The 25,871-nt window shown below is 45.7% G+C and overlaps 1 protein-coding gene across 1 annotated transcript in view; it reads left to right on the top strand.

Moving 5' to 3' along the window:
* Positions 1–25,871, top strand: part of ABCA4 (ATP binding cassette subfamily A member 4) — a 123,589-nt gene that overhangs the window by 61,170 nt on the left and 36,548 nt on the right. Inside the window, exons 15-26 of the mRNA XM_059688787.1 lie at positions 1,499–1,720; positions 3,900–4,104; positions 8,058–8,123; positions 10,843–10,932; positions 12,561–12,735; positions 15,534–15,665; positions 16,795–16,934; positions 17,393–17,530; positions 18,484–18,677; positions 19,713–19,797; positions 22,480–22,685; positions 23,026–23,074. Of these exons, the coding sequence (XP_059544770.1) occupies positions 1,499–1,720; positions 3,900–4,104; positions 8,058–8,123; positions 10,843–10,932; positions 12,561–12,735; positions 15,534–15,665; positions 16,795–16,934; positions 17,393–17,530; positions 18,484–18,677; positions 19,713–19,797; positions 22,480–22,685; positions 23,026–23,074 (1,702 nt within the window). The remainder of the gene's footprint in view (positions 1–1,498; positions 1,721–3,899; positions 4,105–8,057; positions 8,124–10,842; positions 10,933–12,560; positions 12,736–15,533; positions 15,666–16,794; positions 16,935–17,392; positions 17,531–18,483; positions 18,678–19,712; positions 19,798–22,479; positions 22,686–23,025; positions 23,075–25,871) is intronic.

Here is a 25,871-nt window from a genome sequence, read left to right on the forward strand (position 1 = left end):
CCTTAAATCAATGAGAAATTATAGAGCCCTAGAAGTTTATAGGACTTTGCTTTGAGCTGAGATAAGAAATGGATTTCATTCTTCTGAGAATAACAACAACCATCTTAAAATTCTTCCAGCCAAAAGCCACAGGTTTAGCTGTGGACTTGCTTTTATTGCACTGTGTGTGATTAAGGAGATTAAGGGAAAGGATTGAGCTTTCCAGGGTGATGTGGAGACCTCTTCGACACAAAATCATAAGCTCTGAGTCTTAATCTTGACTTTTATTTAGATTTCCTCAAAGTTTAGTTATAGTTAAGCATGGCTTTCTTCCACCTCTCTTTGCCATTTGTTTTATTCTATTTTTAAAAATCTGTTCTACCAAAGCCCAGCTGGCATGAGAGCATGAATGAAAGAGAAAGAGTAGCAACAACAGATAAGTAGCACATTTGTTCTACTCAACTCTCAAATGCCCATGACAAATCTTGCTAATTGGTCTCTCTTTTCCCCTGAGAGGAACCCAGTGCTGCAGGGCACCACTACCAATGATTTAGAACCAGTTCAAGAGATGAACCTTATTTGTATCTTTATGTTTTGAACAACAGGGTAATTGATATATATATATATATATATATATATATATATATATATATATATATATATATATATATATATTTGGAGTTACGCACAAAGGGTAAAAATCCTCATAGGATGCCATAGCAAATAAGAACCAAGAAGCCCTAATTCATTTGAACATTTCAATTTATTCTATAATGTAACTGGCAGCAGCTCATTTATTAAAAATAGCTAGTTTAGATCTATTCTTTATATAACCAAAGTGATTGAATCATTAGCTAATGTGAAGATATTGAGTTTTACTCACAGGTTCTATGAAATGAATTTGTATAATATTATGGATGGGGAGGTATTAATCTACTTTCAAGTGATATGGATTAATTACTGATATTTTCACCTATGTGAGTGACAAATCTCAGAATACAAGTACAAATTATTTATTCAGTAGGCCAGGTCCCAGGCAAAATGTAAAAGCTTATTGAGTGGTCTCCCATCTTCCTCTTTTTATTTATTTTTTAGCATGAACCCATTGCTGCCTTTATACGCTGTAAAATTAGTTTCTTAGCTAATTCCATCTCCCTCTTTTGTTCCTCATCTGCTAAGTATACCCCAGAGCTGTTGATGGTCCAAGACCCCTATGCAGATCCTCCTCCTCTGCTCAAATCCCACCAAGTATTTGCTTAATTAACACATAGTAATTAGTTGGTACTGCTAATGTGTTACCCTGCTATGGAAACGGCATTCATAGAATTTAAGGAACTCAATACGTTGAGTCTTAAATGTGGAAATTTAGGCACCAACAACAGGCTGGTGGAAGAGATCCCTCTGGGGCAGAGGGCTTCTTAAGTTCCTGGATTCACTGGTTGAGGTCATCCCTTGAGAGGAACGGTCACCCCTGGATCTGGATGGAAGTTACTCACTCAAGTGTCCTCTTTGGTTTTAGCATGGAAGGATCCTGCATTACAGCAACCCGTTCATCCTCTTCCTGTTCCTGCTGGCTTTCTCCACCGCCACGATCATGCAGTGCTTCCTGCTCAGCACCTTCTTCTCCAGGGCCAGCCTGGCCGCAGCCTGCAGTGGTGTCCTCTACCTCACCCTCTACCTGCCTCACGTCCTCTGTTTCACCTGGCAAGACCGAATGACAGCTGACCTGAAGATGGCTATGGTGAGGGACCCAGGGCTCATGCCTGGCATGTGATACAATTCCTCTGATGGGTCTATAGCAATCCAAGAGGACTGGCCCACCTTTTGAAGGGATCAAATTTTCCTTTTGGCTCAAAGGGACGTAGTAAGGTTTTAGGACACCGGGGTATAGGAGTGACCTGACGTTTCCTCCCCACCAAACCTGCTTGATTAGTCTGCCCTGGGAAGTAATTGAAAACCAGCTCAGTTTGTAGGTCCTTTGTGTGGCTGCAAGGGAAAACAGCCAGACCCATTTCACTCAGTTTTCTTCTACTGGCCTTTGACAAGATTCAGAAGTAAGGGAGCTTACCCCCCTAACTGTTCTGTCCAGAAAGATGTTCCCATGAATGAAAAGTTTTGTTTTTTGCCAAAAGAATTTCAACTGGAGCAGCTCTCCAAGTGCCTTTATCATACTCTGAAGCGGGGGGTCCCGTAAGGGTGAGGCCGACCGAGTCCTAACGAAGCATGCCCGACTCCAGAGACCAGGTTCAGTGACGCAGATCTGAGTTTATTGTGTAAGTGCAGCAACATATATAGCATTCCAGACCAATCAGAAGTTTACACCATCCTTAGGGCAACCAATGGTAGGAAAGATCAGGGTACTATGTAGGGGCTCTAGGGGGCTTACTCAGGCGGGCGCTGCCACTTCCCGGTGTGCCGAGGAAGCTTGTATAGGCATAGTGTGCTCACTCCATTGCATCTGCCACTGCACTGAGATAAATCTTCTGAACTCTTCCCACAATACTCCACCACTGCATGCAGAAAAGGGTGCAGAAATGAGCTGGTCCAGAGTCAGGCTCTCTTGCCAGGAGAGGTCTCCGGAAAATGGACTTCTGATTGCTCAAGAGACCTCTTAGTTCATGATTCCCAAACACCACTGTTTTTTCTTTAATCGTTTTTCAAATAGATTATTTCCCCTCTCCTTAATCAGGCTAAAGAACTTCTGGGCCCTGTGGGGTGCAGTTTCCCTCCAGAATCTCCCTGCCCACAGTTCTCTGTACAGTACAGTTGGGAAGGGCTACCACCTGCTTTTCTTTGGGGAAAGTTCTGAGGTGTAAGTTGTTCTCACAATTCAAACTTATTTGGCTCCAGAACTGCCAGGGCATCTGCCTTTTATTTTTTGTGTTAAATAAGAAACCAATTGCTGTATTTATAGCACCCAATTTCTAAAATAATCACAATGGGCTAGTAGCAAGAAATCCTTTGGACTCTGCCTGGGGGTAGAGCTGGATGATCTTGGTATACTGGTTAGATGATCAGTATTTTGAAACCACAGCTAGATTCTTGGGTGTGTGGATCCACCAGAAAGCTATAATTCTGGCAACTGTGTGGATCAGGGCTGGGCTGAGATTTAAAAAATGATTTGTGTGAACATATAGCTAAAGAACCCCTTCTTTTTGCAGAGAAACATTCTGAACCCAACCTTAGGTCCTCCAAACTATGGGGAGGCCTCTGAGCAGAGGAAATGGGAATATCCCATCCCTCTGCCTGTGCCTACGTGCTTTCTGTCAGGTCAGGGCCCAGTGTGAGGACATGGCTGGGGAACTTCCTCTTAAGGCATCCTTCTCTGCATACTACCTATTCTCTTGACCAGTACTCTCCACAGAGAACCTAAAAAAGAATGTCTCTAGTCTGGAGATGGGGAAAGGTGAGATAGTCAATGTTATCTGAGACCTTTCTGGGCTCTGACAGATCTCAGAAGGTCATGAGGCCATCCCTTGCATAGCCCCTTATCCTGCCCTAGGAAACCGGATGACTTTGTGGACCCTTCTAATGGGATTCTCACAAAGCTGCTCAAGTTAGCTTCTTTGTTCTTAAGAATGAGGTAGAAAGGAGGGGGAAGGGTAGGGAGGAAGACCTGAGGACCTTTGGTTTTTCAGTATGCATTGTGTTTGTCTTCTCCATAAAACAACTGTGTTCCACTGATCAGGGGAGAGATGGCCTAGTGGGTAGTAGGCAGGGGTCTCTGAGACCTTGGAGGCATTCCTATAATTCTTGTCCTGTGGGAAGACTGCCTTCACCCCTTCCTGGGGTGGCTTTACACCTGAACACAATGAGGACCCTCTTTTGGCCCTTCTCCCTACCTTGTGAGCATCTGAGCACTGCCGGGTTGGGTAAGAATCCCTCTGCTCACCTCATGTGCCCTCTTTGTCCCACTGCAGAGCCTGCTGTCTCCTGTGGCATTTGGCTTTGGCACTGAGTACCTGGCTCGCTTTGAGGAGCAAGGCCTGGGGCTGCAGTGGAGCAATATTGGGAATAGTCCGATGGAAGGGGATGAATTCAGTTTCCTGATGTCCATGAAAATGATGCTCCTCGATGCTGCTCTGTATGGCTTGCTTGCCTGGTACCTTGACCAGGTGTTTCCAGGTAACTGTTCCTATTCATTGAGTAAAAGTAATTGAGTTCTTCAGATCCCAGCCCTACCCTTTCATCTAGTTTAAATCTCATCTTTTCTGAACTCTTTCAATTTGGATTCTCAGAACCAGCATTTGAAACTAAAATCCAGGAGTCAAAAATCCTCAAGTGAATGCTGTTGACTCCACAACTGAAGTAGATCCAGAATCTGATCCCTTTCCCCATCTCTACACAAGGTTCCCATCCAGGCCTCCTTCTGCCGCTACTACCTCCTACCAGTCTGTTCTACCCACCGTATTCAGAGATCCTTCAGATTTAGGTTACACAGTGTTAACCTTCCATTCAAGTCTCTCCAGTGGCATTTCCTCTTGTTCAGAGTAAAATCCAATGTCCTAACCCTAGTCTACAAGACTCTTCATTACCAGCCTCAACTATCTTCCTCATCTCCTATCACCCCCATGTGTCTCTGCTGCAGCAACACCAGCCTCCTTACTGGTAGTTCTTCAATACACTGAGTTCATTTCCTCCTCAGGACCTTTGCACCTCCTGTTCTTAGTGTCTGGAGCGTGTTTCTACACACACACACACACACACACACACACACACTCATATCTAAAGGCTTGCTTCCTCATTTTGTTCAGGTCTCTAGTCTCATGTCATCTTATCACTGGGATCTTTCCAGACTGAAAATATCTAACCCAATGTTAATAATAATCCTTTAGTGCTAATGTTCCCTTATCCTACTTTGTTTGTTTTTTTAAATCACCATCTGACATGATATTTCTTTATGTGTTTGTGTACTAACCTCTCCTAATAGAATATGGACCATGAGGACAGGGCCCTGGTCTGTTTTGTTCACTATTATAGTTAGTTTCAGTGCCTAGAATAGTACCCTACTTTGGGTAGATAAATATCTTCATTATGGAAAATCAGCTCCTGAATTAAAATTTTCTGGTTTTGCATATTTTTGTATTTGCTTTGGAGAAATCAGATTTTCCTTCAAATTAATCTGTCCTCATAGCTAGAGAAGTCCCACCTCCATTTGAGTGGTCTCCAAGCCAACCAGCAGCCACCTTGTGCTAAGGCTTCCATGGCTTGGCTCTTGGTGCTGGGGCTAGGAGCTGGCAGGGGAGAGGGAGGCTGAGCCTCCTCCCTGGCAAGGGACAGCTCTCAGATCATCTCAGGGCAGCATTTGCTGGCAGAAATATGAAGGCAGCGAGTCTGAAATAGGACAAAGATCACTAGGCTGAGTCAGGAGGCCTGGGTTTGGACCGGGCTGTTATAACAAAGTACCATAAACTGGAGGCTTAAAACAACAGAAATTTGTCATCTCACAGATTCTGGAGGCTAGAAAGCCAAAGTCAAGGAGCTGGCAGAGCCATGCTCCCTCTGAAACCTGTATGGGAAGGACCCTGCCTTACCTCTTCATAGCTTCTGTTGGTTTCTCAGCAATCCTTGGAATTCCTTGGATTGTAGATGCATCACTAAAATCCTCCCTCTTCACATGTTGTTCTCTCTGTGTCTATTTTCACATGGTCATCCTCTTATAAGGACATCAGTCACATTGGATATGGGGCCCACCCTACTGCAGTGTGACTTAATCTCAACTAATCACACCTGCAATGATTCTATTTCCTTTTTTTTTAAATCCTCACTGGAGGATATATTTTTCCATTGATTTTCAGAGAGAGTGGAAGGGAGGGAAAGAGGAGAGAGAGAGAGAGAGAAACATCAATGTGAGAGAGACACATCAATTGCATCAATTGGTAACCTCCCACACCCTGAATGGGGTGGGGATTGAACCTGCAACTCAGGTGCATGCCTTTGACTGGGAATCGAACCTGAGACCCTTATATGTGCAGGGTGATGCTCTAACCACTGAGAACACCAACCAGGGCACAATGACTTGATTTCCAAACAAGGCCCAGATTACGAGGACTCTGGTGTCTTTGTTTCTGATACCAAATGTGTCATTTTTCCAACACCAAACAACTCTCTAATTCAATTCAATTCTGATAGTAATTTTCCAGAATTAGTGCAGACCCCACAGGTTCAGTCCCATAGACTGCTCCCATTTCAGACGCCAGCTGCAAATGCTGTGCCCAGGCTGCCACACTTTGGCCAGCTGACTACAAATTCAATATTTGTAGTCAGCTGGCCAAATATTGACCCCTCCACTTTCGGTTCAATATTTCACTAGAACAACTCACCAGAACTCAGGAAAGTGGTCTACTTAGTTAAAGCTCCATAATAAAGAATACAACTTAGGAACAGACAAATGAAGGGATTCATAGGGTGAGGTGGAGGAGGGGTGGTTCATGGAGCTTCCCTGCTCTCTCCAGGTGCACTACCCTCCAAGCTCCTGAATTTTGTTGTTCAAGTTTTTATAACCCTATCTCTAGAGATGGGGGGTGGGACTGAAAGTTCCCATCCACTTTTTACATATTTGGTTTTCCTGGTGACCACACCCCGTCATAAAGCTATTTAGGGGCCCCTCAGAATCACCTCAGTAGCATAAATTCAGGTGTGGTTGACAAATGGACTCATTATGAATAACAAGTCCAAGGGTTTTAGTTCTGCCAGAAACTGAAAATGAAGACCACGTATGATTTGTATTCTACTACAGACCTCAGCACATCATTTTTTGGTGAGGAGGCTACACAATTCAACCCGTAACGGTGACTTTGAGCAATACACTTGAATTTGCTCAGCTGCAGTTTTTTTCTGTCTAACTAGGCCATTAGAAGGAGATAAGTGAAAATTAGCTGAATTGAGAATGAAACTTATGCATAATTCAAGAACTTTATTTCAGCCAAGCTAAAGCTTTAATTTGCTCGACAACTATTTACCAAGCAGCACCTGAGTGTTAGGTTTACCACCAGGTTCTGGAAACGGGGTGGAAAAGACAGACGCAGGTCTGCCCTAAAGGGGCTTACAGTCTAGTGGCGGCCATAAAACATGGGGTAACTATTAAGTAAGAAAAGATAATATTCTGGCAAAATCAACATTTTACAGGGAGCAAAGCTTGCTAAGCAGTGGTTCTCAACCTTCCTAATGCCGCGACCCTTTAATACAGTTCCTCATGTTGTGGTGACCCCCAACCACAAAATTATTTTTGTTGCTACTTCACAACTGTAATTTTGCTACTGTTATGAATCGTAATGTAAATATCTGATATGCAGGATGTATTTTCATTGTTACAAATTGAACATAATTAAAGCATAGTGATTAATCACAAAAACAATATGTAATTATATATGTGTTTTCCGATGGGGTCGCAACCCACAGGTTGAGAACCGCTGTTGCTAAGAGAACTGAACTAGAAATTTGGGAACCTTTTTCTTGAAACCCAGATGGTTCCAGCATAGTGAGGTGGGGGGTGTTGGGCCGGGGGGGGGGGGGGGGAGCGGCGGGGAGAGTTTAAATCAGTGATATTAGAACCAGCATACCAGTGTTAGAATCCCTGCACCTCTGTTTTATTAGCTGTGACCTTGGGTAGATGACTCAAACTCAGTATGCTTCCATCTCCTTTTCCACAGGAATACTACTCCCACCTGTCTCCTAAGCTTGCTTTGAGGAGTAAATTATTTAACATGTGGAACGTGCTAACAGTAATGCCTAACACAGAAAGAGCATCTAATGAATGTTAGTGGTTGTCATCTTATTATTACCTGGTAATTATTGAAAAGGGCAAGATTAAATTCTGTAATAAAATGTTTTCTTAGAAAACTATATGTCGCCCAAGATCATCAGTCTTAGTGTTGCTGGTTTCACCTAAAAAACATGACCTTTTGGATTAAAACATGTTGGAAGGAGTAGTCTTTGTGGTATCCCATGGATAGCTGTGTGAAGGCTTATGAACTACAAATATCTGTAGTGACAATTGGAGGTTTAGGTAAATTCTAGATCTTATAGACCGTGGTGAGGCAGGATGATGTGGGCTTTCTCTATTTGCTTATTTTTAGGGGACTATGGAATACCACTTCCTTGGTACTTCCTTCTGCAAGAGTCCTATTGGCTTGGTGGCGAAGGTGAGTTTCTTTTAACTTAAAAATTAAAAAAACACACTTTAATGTTTGAAACTAATTTCTTTGGCTACACATGGGCTATGTGTAGGTTACAGAGGTGGCTCTTACATCAAGCATGTGATTCCTGATTGCTCTGCTGCCTCCTGGGAGCTCAGCCACACAGCTTCTGGGAACACACCTTTGTGAGTCTGGGCCAACGGGGCGTGGCTGAGCATTGCACACCTTTTGCCCAGTGGATTAAACTGCCCTAATAAAAGAAGGCCAAACCACTTTAGGGTACACATGACCTCTGCAGCTTTTCAGTTTAAAGCAAAGAGATCCACAGAATCATGAAGGAACCTTTGCATTCATCTTCTCCTGCTTCCTTTTTCATTTCTCTTCACCTTTTCAAAGTATGAACTAATTCATTCCCTTTAGGGTAAGGACTCGACCAGAGGCTGAGGCGGGGCTGTGGTCTTCAAGGCAAATATCTCAGGCTCTCCTCGCATTGATCTTCATGGTGGTTGTGGAAGAGGGCTCAAAGGGCATTTGGCCACAATGCATCTTAGATAAAATTTGCCTTTCCTACTGAACAGGACAGGAGGCCTGAGAGAGAGTTCCAGAAAAGCCATAGATTCTTTTGTGAGGTTATGAGAAGGCAGCAAACATTCCTAACCTGAGAGCTCGGGACTCCCCCGGAGCTGGGAGGTTCTGGAAACAAAGGAAATATTTTCCAATCTGTTTATTCCTCATCTACCTGCTTTTAACTTTATATTATTGGGCCTGCGCCAGCATTTAGCCTTTAAGCACTAAGATAGGTGTTTGTTTTCTCTAGGGGATTAGCCTTGGGCCTTTAAAAGGCTTGGGTGGGTTTTTTTCTTTTTTTAATGCTTCAAATAAACAGCACTTCCACAGCTCAGTATTTTTCCATTACGTTGGTTTGTCTGTCTTATCTATTTATAAACTTCTAAATTTCTACTATAGTAAAGTTGTAATCCATTAAATTATGAATGTGAACATTCTAAAGTTATAAATGGGAATTTTCAACACAAGTGTGTGTTTCTGAAATGTTTCTAATTTCAATGAATATCAGGATTTGTGGGCTTTTTCCCCTCTACAATCTCAGCAGATTCTCTGCCTCTCAAAAATATAAAAATAAAATCTTAGGACAAATGTGCTTCTTCAAAAATGAATCACATATTTTTGCCAACAGAAGCCCAATATTGTTCATTTGTCTCACAGGTTAGACTGAACTAGATTCCTAAATCTCTCTATAATCAGAAGAGAGCTGGGCTTCTCCACCTAACCCCCTCCTTTCCCAGATGAAGAAATCGAGCCCAAGAGACACCTAGTGTCTGGCCAAGTTCCCATTGGTCACATGGGACAAAGTCTGGAACTGGGACCACATTTCCCAACAAGGAACTCACTCCAAAGAATAAAGTATTTAGAAGAATATTTCCTCCTACTATTTTATTACACGTTAGTACAGTATCATAACTAATAATGATCAAAGGAATCATCGACAATAGATTAAAAACCCTTTAGGAAGCAGAAGTGGAGGTACGGGAGTGACCACCAGGCCAGTATTTGCCACTCCACTACACACCTGTGCATCCACAGAGGGTAGTGTGGACAGAGGCCCTGGCTGGCTGCTGCATCATAAACTCACCCATTCATGTGGGTGAGCTTGAGGAGGCGCCTTAGGGGCTTGGTGACAGTGGTTCCTTCTGCCCGTCCTCTCTGGCTGGCTGGCTCTCCTGCTTCTCTTCCCCTTCCAGGATCCTGCTGTCCTTTTAAATCAAATGCCAAGGTTACAAAAAAATGCCTCTCTGTGTGTGTATGTGGGTGGGTGTGGGGGTATGGTGTGAGAGAGTATGTGTGTGAGAATGTGTCTGTGACATACATGTGTGGGGTGTGTGTATGTGTGTGTTTATATAAACCATACTTCACCACCAGGGTCAACTCTGGTAAACCATTTCTCAGCCTGTAAATTAAGCTGGCTGCCCAAGACATCACATTGAATGGACTTTTCCTCAAGGTTCACCACAGCTTTGACATGTTTGGGATTGGAGTGAAAAGCACTTCTGGTGAGATAGCGAAAATTAACCCACTTCAAATTCAGTCTTGGTTTTGTTAATATATATTTTTAATCACAATATCCGACATCGAGGCCTCTCCTGGCATGTTAAGGGGATAAAGTGAAACTCCTGTTAAAAAAAAAAAAATAAAAAAAAAACTCCCCCTGCACTGGGGTCACACAATGTGGCCACTGGGGGCACCGCTGGCCACTTTCAGAACCTCACAGACCTGCAGGTCAGAAGTTGCAGGGACCTGCTCAGGGCTGGCCCCTGGGAATGCTGACTTGGCCTTTTTTGTTGTTGTTGTTAATCCTCACCCAAGGATATTTTCCAATAATTTTTAGGGAGAGTAGAAGAGAGAGGGAAAGACAGATTGATGTGTCCTTCACATCAACTGGTTGCCTCCTGCATGAGCCCCGACCAGGGCCTGGGCTGGGGAAGAGCCTGCAACCAAGGTACATGTCCCTGACCGGAATCAAACCTGCGACCCTTTGGTCCACAGGCCAACACTCTATCCACCGGCTAGGGCCTGACTTGGCCTTTTGAGGAAACTGTGTTTTCCAGTTATGATAGGAAACTCTGCCCCGACCCCTGACCCCCGTTTTCTGCCTTTGCTGGTGCACAGCTCTCACCAGGAGAGTGACTGCGCCTTCTGATTGGTGCAGGATGTTCAACCAGAGAAGCAAGGGCCCTGGAAAGGACAGAACCCGTAACAGAGGAAATGGAGGACCCGGAACACCCAGAAGGAGTAAGAGGTAACACCCTCAGTAAAGAATGCAGAACAGAGACAGGGAAAAGGAACCCAGGAAACGGGCGCTCTCTGTTGACAAGGGTTAACCCTGAGAGCTTCCCAGGGTCCAGCTGCACGTTTGCGGAATGAATGGTCCAGCCAGACATGAACGCATGTTTCCTGGAGAAAGCAAATCCCAAGTATGTTGCCTTGTTAGGCAAATCCCAAGTGAGTTGCACAAATGTGCTGACTTCCGAGGATTTAGCAAGAACAATAACTTGGGTCACTGGGACTTAAGGCGGATATGAGCTATAAGGAAAGACAAAAATAAATGCTTCTGTGCGCTGGGGGAAGAGTGTAGTGGTGCTGACTTCACTCGTGGTTCACAAATCTAGATGCCCATTCATTCAAGTCCTCAAAAGCCTTTCCTGGCCGCGGAGGTTACCTAATGAGTCCCGAGCTGATGAACGAGGCTATAAGTGTTCCTAAGGCCTTTGCCTCCCTTCCCTTCCCTCTTGAACCATTCTGTGCTTCCCAATGTGCTCCATTCTCTAAGCATAAGCATTTCTCTGCGGATGCTAAATGCTCTTGCTCTTCTCACCCTGGGGTTAGAGAGGCAGCCTGGCCTCTGACTTTGCCTGGCGTTGCACGAGAGGTTCGGGCCTCTGCGCTTCGGGCCCACCCCCAGTGCCATTTCACAGGGCTGAGGTCAGTGGCCTGCAGCTCCTCAGAGAGATGATTTGCAGTCAACAGTGCATCTGAGAAGACCCTTCTCTCAGAGTGAAAAACCAAGGCTGAAATCAAAGGGCTGGAGGCTGGTCCCGTCTGTTATAGGCAAGGTCAGGAGGAACCGAGATAAGAAGGGTTGGGATGTTTTTTGCAGGGGAGTAAATGCCCAGAACTACAATGCTAAGATGCAAATTAAGTAGTGCTATATAGGGTGAACTAAAGCAGGGAGAGACCAGAGGCCAGAGGGTCTGCAGTGGAGGGGCATGTGCGAGTAGAAAAGTGCAGGGGTTGAGTTTGAGGGACAGTATTGGGGAAAAATGGACTGTCCTACCCACTTCATTGGAGAAACTCTGGAGTTGTCCACATTGCCTCAAAGATTTGAGCCAAGGTGACTAGGAGAATGGCTCCCATAATGGACATGGGAGAGTCTGAAGGACAGTGTTGTTTGGGAAAAAGAGGAGCCTGAGCTGCTACAGAAATCCATGAGGAAATGCCCCACAGACTGTTGGGAATGAGGGCCTGGGATTGAAGATTGAGTTTAGGGCTGACTCCCCATATAGATAGTAAGTGCACTGTGGGTTCAAATCCCATCTCTGCCACTCATGAACCTTGTGACCTTGATTGGACCCTTGATGTCTCTGAGTCTTAGGTTTCCTCATCTATAGAAATGGGCATAATAATATGTACCCCATGGAGCTGTTAAAAGGGTGAAATGGGATATTCTATATAAAGCACTTAAAATAGTGCCTGTTCAACTAGGTACCACTATTACCATTATTATTCTGTAGTCATCCTTACAAAGGTCACAGCTAAAGCCATGGGGGCAGGTGAAATTATAGCAGAAGACAGTGGTCTGAAGAAAGGATTGTGGGGAACATGTACATAAGACGTCATATTTACCTCGTGTTCATTTTTCCCTCCAAGACTCCTTCTTTGAACGTGAGCTTCCAGGCCTGGTTCCTGGGGTGTGTGTGAAGAACCTGGTAAAGGTTTTCGAGCCCTATGGCAGGCCAGCTGTGGACCGTCTTAGCATTAATTTCTATGAAAACCAGATCACCGCCTTCCTTGGTCGCAACGGAGCAGGGAAAACCACCACCTTGTGAGTCTTCAGGCGAAGATGCTGTGTTGCCATTTGTCCTGTCATTTTCCAGCTCTATGCTTTCCCTCTTAGCTTCAACCTACTCTTTCCCACTGAGTTTTAGTGACAAAAAATGTGCTCTATATTTGTGTCCCAGGAATGTATAAAGCACACTGCAGTAGCCAATGCTCGCTGACATATACTGTTTGATTTGATCCTCACAGGAAGTTGTAGAGGGAGGTGGGGTACGTTTATTGCCCCCTTTGTGTGCCAAGGAAGCAGACATCCAGAGAGTTGAAGTGACTTCCTGAGCCACCAAGTCATAATGGTTCAGTGGGGGAAGAGCCAGGGCCCCCACAATTGTCTCTTGCCCCTGACAGTGCAAGTCCTTCTCCCTGCCCCTCAGACCCCCTAGTATTACTGTCATCGATGGTGGTGATAAAGTTATGACCATCATCATATGCTCACAGTCAATATAGTTCTTACTTATTTGCAAAGAGCATTCCTTTTCCTACCTATGGTGGTAGTTCTGGAGAAGTTAAAAGGGTGCAGTCTCTAGAACAAGCATGTTGAACTCAGAGGCTAACATGGGCCAAATAAACAAGGTTTAAGTTTATGTGGGCCACACACAAAAAAAAGCTTCAAAATTCAAAGAAATGTAGGTTTATTTAGATAGAGACATGCTGAATACAAAGGAATGAAATAAGTAATCATTAACATGAAATAATAGAACATTTTAATAAAAATTAATATTTTTTTCTTGAACATTAACTTACCAGACGCTGAAAAACTACACAAATTACTAAGCATAATACAAATAAACCTATTTTTCTTATTCTCTGAAAGCAAAATATTTCATCTTGCACACACCAAACAAATCAGTCCAAGACTGATGACATGGCAATAGGCTGCTAAAATATTCGCTGCTAGTATAAGTGGAGAGAAATGGTGCGCCTGTGCGTAAGGCATGTAAGGCGCATAAGGAAAATGAATGCAACATGATTCTAGTAATCAGTCATTAGTGAACGTTGTAGCTTGTTATTAATAACTAGTGACCTGGTGCACGAAATTCATGCACATTAAAAGGGAACTAATTAGAGGAAATATTTTAATATTGCTATTTGCCCTTTCTCTATAATAGAAGTGTCAGAGATGAAAGAAAATTAGTAAAATATATATGAAAATCTCCCTCCTATCAGAGTCTGGAGTGTGCCATGGGACCCAGAGTCAAGTCCCTGCCCTCCTGCGCACGCCTCAAAATCACACAAGACCCAGACCCGGCCGACCCCACCCTTATCAAGCCCTGTAAAGGGGGAAGGGCGCAGCCTCAGGTCCCCTGTCAAGCCCCGCCAGGTTGGGGGGCAGCCTCAGGTCCTCCGACCCAGCCTCAGGTCCCCTGGCCCAGCCTCAGGTTCCCCGGCCCTGGCATGATGGCATGACGACATGACAACAATTTGCATATTAGCTCTTTATTATATAGGATTATGTGTAACAGGATATTGTAAAAATTAAGTTATGAAATTTTTATTAAAACGTTTCTTACATACCATTAATCTGGCTGGGCTGCAAAAATATTCGTTGTGGGCCACATGTGGCCCACTGGCGGTGAGTTTGACATGCTTGCTCGGGTAACAGCCTGGAGACTGAAGGCCAAGTTCAGGGAAGGGGAAAGCTCAGCATAGATGGCTTAGCTCCCCTCACTTTTCTAAGGGACCTGAGTGCCATCTGCTGAGGAGGAGGACATGGACAGCTAACATTTCCCAAGTTGCAGCTGAGACATCAAGGACTCCCTCTTAAGGGGCAGGAACCCATATGACACGCCATCCTCGAGTCCTTTGGCTTCTGTCAGAGCCCCAGGAAGGAACAGCAGTGTACACCCTTCACTGGAATGTTCTCTGAGGGCGGTTCAGTGCGAATGGAATGCAGAGCTGGTGCCATTATATTTGGTTCTATTTCCCTCTAGTGGTTGATCAACAGAGATTTCAGCTTCCAAGTACAAATTCAGAGAGCCTGAGATGGTATCTGAAGTCAGGGCCGCGCTGGGTGGGGCAGCGTGAGATCCCTCTGACTTCTCTCCTTGCTAACTAATATGGTCAGAGAACTCCCTCCAGGGCCCCGAGGCTTCTCACAGGCAAACACATTACTTCACCGACTGCTGCAATGCAGCTTCCCCTGGGGTTGAAACACAATGTTTAATACAAATAATATTTTTGAGGTTTACTTTATCTTGGCACTGTTCTAAGGGCTTTATAGGTATTAACTCATTTAATTCTCGCAACAACTTCATGAGATGGGCGTCATTATTTCTCATTTTTCAAAAAGACTGTTGGCTCTTTATGCTTTGGATCCAAAAAAATAATGTGGTTAGTGGTGATTCCCATACCTGCCTTGAATCAATTAGCAAATACATATTGAATGCCTGGGCTTTTCACGAAAACCCTTCCTCTGTGCTTCGTAAGGGTGACATCAGTAACGCATTGGCCCAGGTACTGAACTCCTTCTATTGAGCCGTGAAAGGCTGAGTTGGGGAGGGACCTTCGGGTGTAAGTGAATGTCCCACATCTGGGAACCCTGGAGGCCCATCAGCTTGCCTGGGAACACTAGGAAAGAAGTAGAAGCAGAGGAGGAAGGCACATGCGGGCCTGGACATACACACTGGTGCTAAGCTGTTGTCCCCACAGCTAAGGATGGTTTGGGTTCAGTTGAGAGCCATGGAAGGGAATCACCGTGAGAGTTTGCACTGACCCTGGGGTAGAGGCTGCCACCCCAAGGCACTCCTAAAGGCCATCCTTTATGCCACTCACTTCTGTGTTTGGCAGGTCCATCCTGACGGGTCTGTTGCCGCCAACATCAGGGACTGTGCTCATTGGGGGAAAGGACATTGAAACCAGCCTGGATGCGGTCCGGCAGAGCCTTGGCATGTGTCCCCAGCACAACATCCTGTTCCCCCAGTAAGTAGAACAGGAATTGAGACCCTCCCCATGTGTTCTTCTTACCCTGCGCCCAACACACATGTTCTCTAGAGCCCAGGTCAGGGATGCCCGTTCTGGAAGCAGGAGGCAATGACCTGATTTGGTTTCCCCAGGTTCATGGTCCTTTGTCCTGCTTGCAATGAGGGCTGTGCCTGTGGTTCTCGGACCTGAGGTCTCCTCCCTCAGAAAAGTGACCACTCTTCTCTCTGAGAGGGTGGCTGATCCTGGGCCCTTTGCTCAGTCCTAAAGTGCTCCCTCTGCCAAGAGAGGGGACCAGCCTCCCATTTTCCCTCTAACCAGGCACTGAAAATGACTTTTCAGGAGGCTTTCAGTTGCTTCCCCCAAACTTCTATTTCTTATCTAAAGAGTTACGAAAGTCATTGAAGAAAGAAAAGAAGGAAATATATATTAAAGGAAGGAAAGAAAAGTCACCTATAGCTCTGGTCAGTGTGGCTCAGTTGGTTGAGCAGCCTCCCATGCACCAAAAGTTTAGTGGTTTGACTCCCAGTCAGAGCATATGCCTGGATGCAGGTTTGATCCTTAGTTGAGATTCTTACAGGAGGTAACCAATCGATTTTTCTGTCTCTCTCCAGCTGTCCCTTCCTCTCTCTCTCAAATATATATATATATATATATTTAAAACCACCTATAATTTCACCACCCAGAGGTAACCACTGATTAACACTTGGGTATATAATTTTTCAGAACTTTCTCCTGTGCATATATAGATATACACATATACTTTAAAATTACAGAGGAGAGTAAAACACGGCATGCAATTTTATAAACTGCCATTTTTAAAAAATGTGATTGCTTTCTTTTAATCTAAGATATCATGAACCTCATCTATCTTTTCATGTCATTACACATTCTTCTAAAAATACTTTTTGATGTTTACATACTATGCCATTGTATACATGTTCTTTTAAGCTGCCCCCTCTCATTGGATATTTCAGCAGGATCTGTTCTTTGTTTTGTTTTTGTGTTATAAACGACACCATGACGAACGTCCTGATGGCTGAACGTCTGTGCTCATCCTTAGCTATTTCTGTAAGTTAAATTGCTGGAGGTGGACTTGCTGAGCATTCTCATCACCCCGTCCCCACAGCCTCACAGTGGCTGAGCACATCCTGTTCTATGCCCAGCTGAAGGGGAAGGCGCGGGACGAGGCCCAGCTGGAGGCGGAAGCCAGGCTGGAGGACACGGGCCTCCACCACAAGAGGAATGAAGAGGCTCAGGATCTGTCAGGTGCTCGGTGTTGGAAAAGGAAGGGCTACACATACCCATTGTTTCCCTGTGTGTGTGTGTGTGTGTGTGTGTGTGTGTGTGTGTGTGTGTGTTCTTAGGCTTATGACAGGAGACATCCTAAGAGCCAATATAATTCCTCTATAAAGTGATTCTGAGCATCTAAGAGCAGCCCCTCTGGATCACTTCCCATGTGGACATAGCAGCCTGGCTGGCTTTGTTCTGATGTTTATGTGTTGGCACTAATATGTGAGACCAGCCCCCCAAAGGTCTCGTCCTAAGAAGCAGAGACTGCCTTTCTGCATTGAAAGAGGTCTGTGCACCGCCAGGGTTTGAATGCTGCATAAACATCTAAGGAGGTGGTATGACACCACTGCGGAGCAAAGGTACCCGCAGCCCCGGGCCTTTCCCATCCCGTCCCCCACAGCGCCCGTGACCCCCGCCCCGCCGTGTACCCACAGGTGGCATGCAGAGGAAGCTGTCGGTCGTCCTTGCCTTCGTGGGAGACGCCAAGGTGGTCGTCCTGGACGAGCCCACCTCTGGGGTGGACCCCTACTCCAGGCGCTCCATCTGGGACCTGCTCCTGAAGTATCGCTCAGGTGACGGCCTGCGCAGTGCCCTGTGCTCTCACACCTGGTGTTTGGCAATTGAGTGCATAGTAAGAGCCACAACTACACTCACATGGGGGCCTCCTCAGCGGCTTGGATGAATCTAAGTTCCAGCGGGAGCCTCCTGAGAGCTTTACACAAATGTACGCAGGGAGTCACGAATGGAGCAGCCTAGTTTCCAAAATATTCTAGAAAATCCTGTCAACCCTTCTGTCTCTCACAGTGGGTGTAGCTCTAGGTGAAATTCCCCTTTGATGAAGGGAACACAAGTCCCCTGCGAATGTCCCAAGAGACTCCATAGACATTCAAGACCAGGTGTGAGGGTGACATGCCAGTATCCAGTGCCCCAGAAGACGGCTGCAGGTGGAAATGTCTCGAAATGGGACTTCCCTTCTCTATCACAGCACCTTCCAACCAGAGGGTGCAGATCCAGAAGGGGCAGCGAGCTGAGCGCCCACAAAAGTGATATCGTGGCTCAATCCTGTGGTTAGTTTGCCATCCTGGAATCCTCATTACCAGTTTTTTAAAATGACATTTCCAGCGAAAGAGAGGGAGAGAGCGAGAGAGAGAGAGAGAGAGAGAGAGAGAGAGAGAGAGAGAGAGACTGTGTGTGCTTCGCACAGATTATAAATGCAGTGCTTGATGACCCAGAGACTGTAAATCTAGCATTCAGTGGACACTGGCTGACGATAATGAATATGTCCCTCACATGATGATTTGCAGGAATCAGGTCCTGTGCCTGGTGAGCAATGCTTTACAACGTGCAGGATGCCATGCAATATTAGCTATCGTCATTATTATAGCACTCGGGCTTTATGCAAATACTTGCTTTTATTTATTAACTCCCAGTTCTGAACCCCTATAATGAGGAGGTTACTGTACACCCTCTCTCGTCCAGCCTGGCTCCGGCCTGCCTGGTGAGTCCCCTTCCCCTACCCTTGCAGGCAGAACCATCATCATGTCCACTCACCACATGGACGAGGCCGACCTCCTGGGGGACCGCATCGCCATCATTTCCCAGGGGCGGCTCTACTGCGCGGGCACCCCGCTCTTCCTGAAGAACTGCTTTGGCACGGGCTTCTACCTGACCTTGGTGCGCAAGATGAAAAGCGTCCAGGGCCAGAGAACAGGCTGTGAGGTGTGTGTCTGCCCAGGGCACGAGCCGTCCGGGTGAGCAGGGATGCATAGCATGGTGCTGACTTCCTGGGCATTTCCACTCAAACCAGGCTCCAGCCCTCAGGACAGCCCTATGTTTCTGGAACCATCTGTAGACTTTGATGAACTGACATTGCGAACCTTCCCACAGAGATGCTTTACCCCAAACGAAACAACTAGTTTTAAATGACCCGAGATTCTTATATTCCAGAATTCTAAACGACACGTGTGGTGAAACATACAAAGTAGGTCTTATTTGGCAAGGATTTACTGTTTTAAGGAGAGTAGTTGTTTGATGCCAACATTTCTTTTTTCATCCCAACATTCATGTCCCCTAATTAAACTCTAATTCTGCTGCTAAGTAAAAGCTAAGGCTTCCTTGGGGACTTAACCTAACAATAAGGAAGCCAAGAAATGCCACCCAGCAGAGGCCGCCTTAGTATGTCAGGAGACCCAGGTTCAGGTCTGGGCTGCAAGGTAGACAAGAGGTGTCATCCCAGCAAATAACTTAATTCCTTGTCATTGTTTTTTTTACAAAGTACAGAAAATGGAACTAACGCTCTCTGATTCTGCGTCCTCGGGATGTGGTAAAGATAAATGAGATAAAGTATTGTGAACAACACTCAGGCTGTCACACTTGGTATATTGTAGCATTATTGATGCCTCTGGCCCCTGTCGTTTAAATGTCTGGCTGCTTCAGGGTTTTTCTGTCCTGGGTGTATTTCCACAGCCCAGCATGCACCCATGGGAGGGAGGAGCACAGTCAGACCTTCTGCTGTCACATACGTAATGACAAGCCAAGGGATCCTTTGAGGCTCTGCTACTCTCGGTGCCTGAGTCACAGGATAAGATCAAATAGCCACACCTTCAAAATGCTCAGATGAAGCAATAGATTAAACCCGTGAAGAAAAATGTGTTGACCACGCTTGGTGGTGAGAAACAAATCAGGCATGGTGGTGACAACAGTCCACATCAGAGAGATGCTATCATTGAAGTGACCGGTGTCCGTCTGTTGTAGGGGACCTGCGGCTGTGCATCCAAAAGTTTCTCCGTCAGCTGTCCAGCCCATGCAGATGAGATAACTCCAGAACAAGTCTTGGATGGTGAGGACGGGGGCAGGCCATATCTTGGTTCTTGTCTGGCGATCATTTCTCAGTATTGTTGGGTGTGTCTCCTGCTGTTATGCATTTTAATGGGTGTGAAGAGAATATTCAGTGTGCTCCTCAAGTCCATGGCATGCAATTGCTCATGTTTTTCTTTGAACTTCCTTCTCCTCCTCCATTCCCAGAAGGGTTTGAAAAGTCGTGCACCTGTGGGCCCTCTCCCTTTAATGAGGGATCAGTCTTGGTTCACTCCGTGTCCTTGACCACAACGGAGCCTCCATTCCTGGGGTCCTCCTGCCCCGACTCCAGGCCACAGGCCTGAGCGCCCGGAGAGATGGGCTTCTACAGATGCCAGGTTCCGCTCTGGTAGGACCACGTGAACTTTTCCGGAGAGTCAGATACAGTATCTATGGACTATTGCACATCCCCGCGACATTCCTGACTTTCCCCTCAATTGGCCCATTCTACAGCAATTGTTCCTTGGGTTGGGATGCATTAAACCTGGTTAAGAGGCACCCCGCCTCGAGGGTGCTATAGAAGAGAGGCAGTCAGACACTGTAGAAGCAGTTTGCCAACCACTCTTTCCATTTTTCCATTAATGCCCACCTCCCACCCCTCCCCTGGGGTGTCCTTGCAAATGGAATCCACACAGCCCATATCCTAAACCTATGGACTGACCCAGGTTAGGGAGGGGGAAAGTATCTGTTTATCAAATCAAAAACAAAGTTTTCTACTTACCACATTTTTTTCTCAATCTGAGAATTTACAAACTAACATTTGGTGAAAAAAGAAAACTGGACAATACTTCTGTACTATGCTTGAAATTTGAGGGAAAATGCCCAGAGTCGCATCGTATTTACGCTCTCTTTGCACTGACAGAACCTGTGGTGACCATGACGCATCCTTTTAGGGTGACATTTGTCTGTTTCCTCGCCGGCTTTGCTGTGGGTTCCTCCTGCTTTCTAAGGTTCCCTCCCAGGAGGAATCTTGGGCAAGAAATTGATAATTTTTTGAAAATGAATACTAATTACTGTGGTGCACCATAATCAGGTTGGAAAGAGAGCCTGCTGCCTGGGTGATGTTTAAAAATATTCCTTGATTTCTAAATAAAGATTTATTTTGTTTTACTAGAATAGGGATGCTGTAAGTAGTTACGCCCGGAATCAGAGCAGAAGTCATTTTAATCCCTAGTCCACACCCCTGCACCACGCACTCACTCCCAGACCTCCCTGCACCCCTAAGGACCACTCTGGAAAGGCTGACACACTTCGGAGATTCAATCCCTGGGAATCCGGCAGCTTCAGGTTGGACTTCCTTCCTGAGAGAACAATGAGCGTGACCTCTGGAGAGCTTTAGGGCAGAGCTGCTTCCTCAGGCCAGGAGCCTCCAGCCTCTGAATGAAGTCATCCCTGAACTAGAGACAATTGAGTCCAATGTGAAGATTTGACATAAAACAAGCTTTTCAGCCAGCTAGGCAGGAGGATTTGGGTCGAAAGCCATGCAATCCCTCCAAGTAGGTCATTTCTAAAACAGAGAAAAAAGAATAAAAAACAAAAGTTTTCTACTTACCACATATTCCCCCTCAATCTGGGTATCCTGACCTGAGAGGACTGCTAGGGGAAATGCACAGAGAGCTGGGTCTGAGTCCCCTGAATCCCTTTACCTTTGACCTACCTCTCATGACAATGGGCTGGGGACTGCCTCTTCAAATGACTGCTTTAAACATTTTACAATTAGAGGGGACATTCTACTGAACAAAGGGGAAAATTGACCTGGGGACATGGCATGACCTCCCAGGGTTGCACATAAAATGTATGCTTGTGCATAAAATTCAATTCCTATTGTATGAGGATATAAGGTCAATACTTGATACTGGACACTTCCCCACACACCCCAGGCTCCATCCCCCTGGTCCATCGCCACAGCTTCTCAACCCCTTCCTGCATCTGCTGTGAGCTGGGTATTAGGGTTTGTTTTGTTCGAGGAGGCAGGTGCAATCCCAAGGGAACTGGCACAGCCCTCCGAAAAGTTAGAGCAGCATGGGTGTGTGGATTAACAAGGGGAGTTCTCATTCACTCAGTTACCAAGTCTAGGGATGCATCCTGGGCAAGTCCCCTAGAGCTTGAGCCAGACCAGGAAAATGAAAGCACCTTTGACTGAACCCTCAGGCTTGTGGGGAATAAGAATGGACAACAGAGGTGATGTTCATAATACCAACAGCCACTACCACTCACCTGCGCACCAAGCGCGTGGTCTGAGTTTCTCATGTATATGAATCAGCTCATCCGGTCCTCACAAACAGCAATTAAGTTGATGCCATTACTTTCCCCTTTTCACAGATGAAGAGACTAGGATTTGACCTGCCGAATGTTACCTAACTTGTGAGGGACAGAACATTCTCTTGAACAAAGGGGAACATTGACCCGGAGACATGGCATGACCTCCCAGAGGTGCACGGCCAGTTAGTGAGAACACTTTCCCACCTCCCTCTCCCTCTCAGTGCCCACCACAGGGCCAGCTAAGCTAAAAGCTGACGTGAAAGCGCGTTACTCCTCTCAAAGAGTCACTGCCCAGGAGCAAGACGCTCCTTCCTCAAACCGGAAGGAAGGAGGGGACCCAGGCAAGCGCACGGTCTTCCTGGTTCTAGAAAACTGATGGCCTCCATCTTCTTTCTTGTCCTAGGGGACATGAATGAGCTGACGGAGGTGGTTCGCCACCATGTTCCAGAGGCAAAGCTGGTGGAATGCATTGGTCAAGAACTGATCTTCCTTCTTCCTAATAAGAATTTCAAGCAGAGGGCATATGCCAGCCTTTTCAGAGAGCTGGAGGAGACGCTGGCTGACCTGGGGCTCAGCAGTTTTGGTATTTCTGACACGCCCCTGGAAGAGGTAAGGCAGAGGTTACAGATACCAAAGACATGCAAAAGTCTCACACTAGAGGGAAGTTTTGTAAAGGCAAAAAGTTATAAGTCCCCACCCCAGCATAACATCTATCTTCATTCTTGGGCTTACTTCCTCCTGCCTTTGTCCATATGCACACACGTTTTATGTAATTGTGGTCGCTGTGTGCATACCCTTTTGTGTTTATAGAAGACCATGTTTTCAGATAAAGAGTCAGAATGTATTTTCTTCCCATTATGAAGCAGTCCCCAACAAAATTGAGTTTGGCTTAGATTTTTCTGAGAGTGGGAATATCTAAACCCAATTCTCTCTTTTTTCCCCTTAACAGATATTTCTGAAGGTCACGGAGGACTCTGATTCAGGACCTCTGTTCGCTGGTACAGTGCTGGAGTTTGTGGCTTTTCCCCTCACCACACCCCTCCCCTAAGCTCCCTCTTGAGAATCGAAGGAAAAACTCATGAAACAACAAAGCAGGCAAACACTCCTCCACAGTATTTATCTGGCATCCAAATAACAGGCATTTGGCATTCTTGGTTCCTTTGAAGGACAAAGAAAGAGCAGATGGAGTTAGGTGTGGGTGGGAACGCTGGATGAATCGGCTTCTGTACCTGAGCTTCTCACCCCCCGCCAGGTCTCTGTTCCTGCCAGGTCACTATCCTCCTCTTATCTCCACCAGGCCTCTGATCAGCTCCTGTCTGCATGAGTGATAGCCTGCAGAGTCCTTAGAGATAACGGTGACAGTAAATACAACCCAGATGCCAGCTAAGGTCTCCTGGCCCCTTTGAGACCAAGATATTCTGAACCCTCACTTAGCACCCTGTGGAAATTTGAAACTGTGGGGACCATCATTTCTGTCGATTCTGGGGGTCTCTCTTCTACATTTGTGAGCCTCGGGGCCATCTAGCCCCTTCTGTGATTTCCACCAAAACCCCTAAGCCACACAAAGCAGTCATGAGTACAGTAGACGTTACTGTGGAGGGTGGGGGTGGGAGATGGACATGCAGGAGGGGTTACCTGCCACAACACAGGCTACGTTAGATAGAACAAAGAACAATAGGCATTCGCCCACACTGATAAAACCTTCCCCTGGCTCCTCTGTCCCATTCATTTTCCTCTCTCCTCAGAAGCTGTGTGTCAATTCTCCTTTGCTGCCTTGGGCTCCTGCCACTGCTTACCTCCTTCTGTCCAGTGTGGCATTTCATGGCATTTTTCTGAACAAAAACTGTTTTCTCCCTGTGGGGTTTCTGTGGCCAGCTCTTAATATATGGTTTTCATCTTGCTTCACAATAGATCCCAGAAGTTTATTTATCAGCTATGCTCAGAACTTCCAATGGTCACTTTTACAGCCCAAATGTGCTCCATGACCCAGGTAGATCTGTGCTAGATTCCAGAACTGGGGTCTTTTACCTGCAGAGAATAATCCTTCTTACTAATTAGAGAATAGATTACACATCAGAAGACTGGCCAGCCTGGGCATAGAATGGAAAGTTCCAAAGAGGTAGTCAAGGATAGAGGTTAAGACTGTAGCCTCTAGAATGCGGTGGACTAAACACCAAACCTGAGCTTCACACGTTGCTAAGTGAGTGGCTTTGGTTAAATAGCCTCTTTGTTCCTCGTTTCGTCATCTGCAAAATGGGAACAATAATAGTATCAACCTTTTAGTGTTGTTGAGAGAATTAAGTGAGTTAATACATGCCAAGTCTTAACACGGTATGCAATTTCTGATTAATATTTAGACACGCTAATCTCAACATTTATAAATCAGCTCTTACCTCAAACTTGTGAGCCCCCTACAGTTTAGAAAGCTGTTAACACCCATTGTTTTATTTGATTGTCACTGTAATCTCATGAGATGGGTAAGGCAGGGATAAGCCCTACCTGGGAAAAACTGAGCTCACGCAGGTTGGATGACTTGCCTAAAATCACACGGGCTTCTGAGTCTAGTTTTCTAGTTGTAGCTTTCAATCTAGGACTCCCAAGGCCAAACTCTCACTACCTCCCATTTTTCAGATGGCTAAGTGCATTTGTTTTGCATTTACTCAGGTGTAGAGGAAATTTTCAGATCTGGTCTAAAAGTCTGAAGAAATCAGTAGCTGTACCTTGAACTCACACATTTCATGGTACCAAGAGGGGTCAATGCCACTCCTGAAGGGGTGGCTCACAGCCAGTTACCACCAGAGGGCAGCAGAGCCAGGGGCAAACTGGTATTCTAATAATGAACTTTGCTCTGGCTGGGATAGTGGGCTCAGGGTGGACGGGGATCAGGGATAGACATGAAGAGAAGCAGCAGGCATCCAGAAGGGGGGCCGGCCACAGCAGACATCAAATGTGAGCCTCAATCAAGAGGAAAGAGTCCAGACAACTAGGACTCTGGCGCCCTGTAGTCAATGAGCCTGGAGAAGTTCTTTCCCCTGAGTAGCCAGGCCTGTTGCATCGCAGGTGCCGGAGAATGCTGGCTGAAAGCATGACTGAGCTGACCCAGCTCCTTTGCAGCTGCCCTTGTTCTGAGGTATAATAGGTGGGTTAAAAAAGCAGCCAGGGACCAACCAGGGGTCCTCCAGGCTCTCCCTTAACATTCAACAACATGTCCTGCAAATGAACATTGAACAGTAATGATAAACCCTAGCTTGAACATAACTGACAACCTACAATGATAATAAGCACATTCACATGTGTTAGCCCATTTGATCTTTATAGCAGCCCTGTGAAATGTTCTGTTTCATTTTACAGAACAGAAAACTCGGATTCAGGCAGGTTGAATCACTTATCCAATGAGTCCAGCAAGAGTTAGGATTCAAACCAAGATCTCCTAACTCCTGGTTCATTACTCTTTCCACCACTCCATGGTGGCCTCTAAGAAATCAGAAAGAACCAAGTGACTCTGCCTTTCCCTTTTTTAAGTACACAGGTTATATATGAACATATATTTTTGTTAAACATTTTTCAAATAATATTTTTAAAAAAAGGCTGAAATCACCCTTCCCACTTCATCCCTCACTTCTTATCCAGTTCTGCCCTGCAGTGGTAACCTGTCAACAGCTTATGGGCAATCTTTCGAAGCTTGGCAGTTGAGTGTGTGTGTGTGTGTGTGTGTGTGTGTGTGTGTGTGTGTAGAAAATATCACGTTTCTTTATATATGATGTATGTGCTCGCTAATATAAATACGATCTTATT

Source organism: Myotis daubentonii, chromosome 3 (genome assembly GCF_963259705.1).
Source record: "Myotis daubentonii chromosome 3, mMyoDau2.1, whole genome shotgun sequence".
Lineage (NCBI taxonomy): Eukaryota > Metazoa > Chordata > Mammalia > Chiroptera > Vespertilionidae > Myotis > Myotis daubentonii.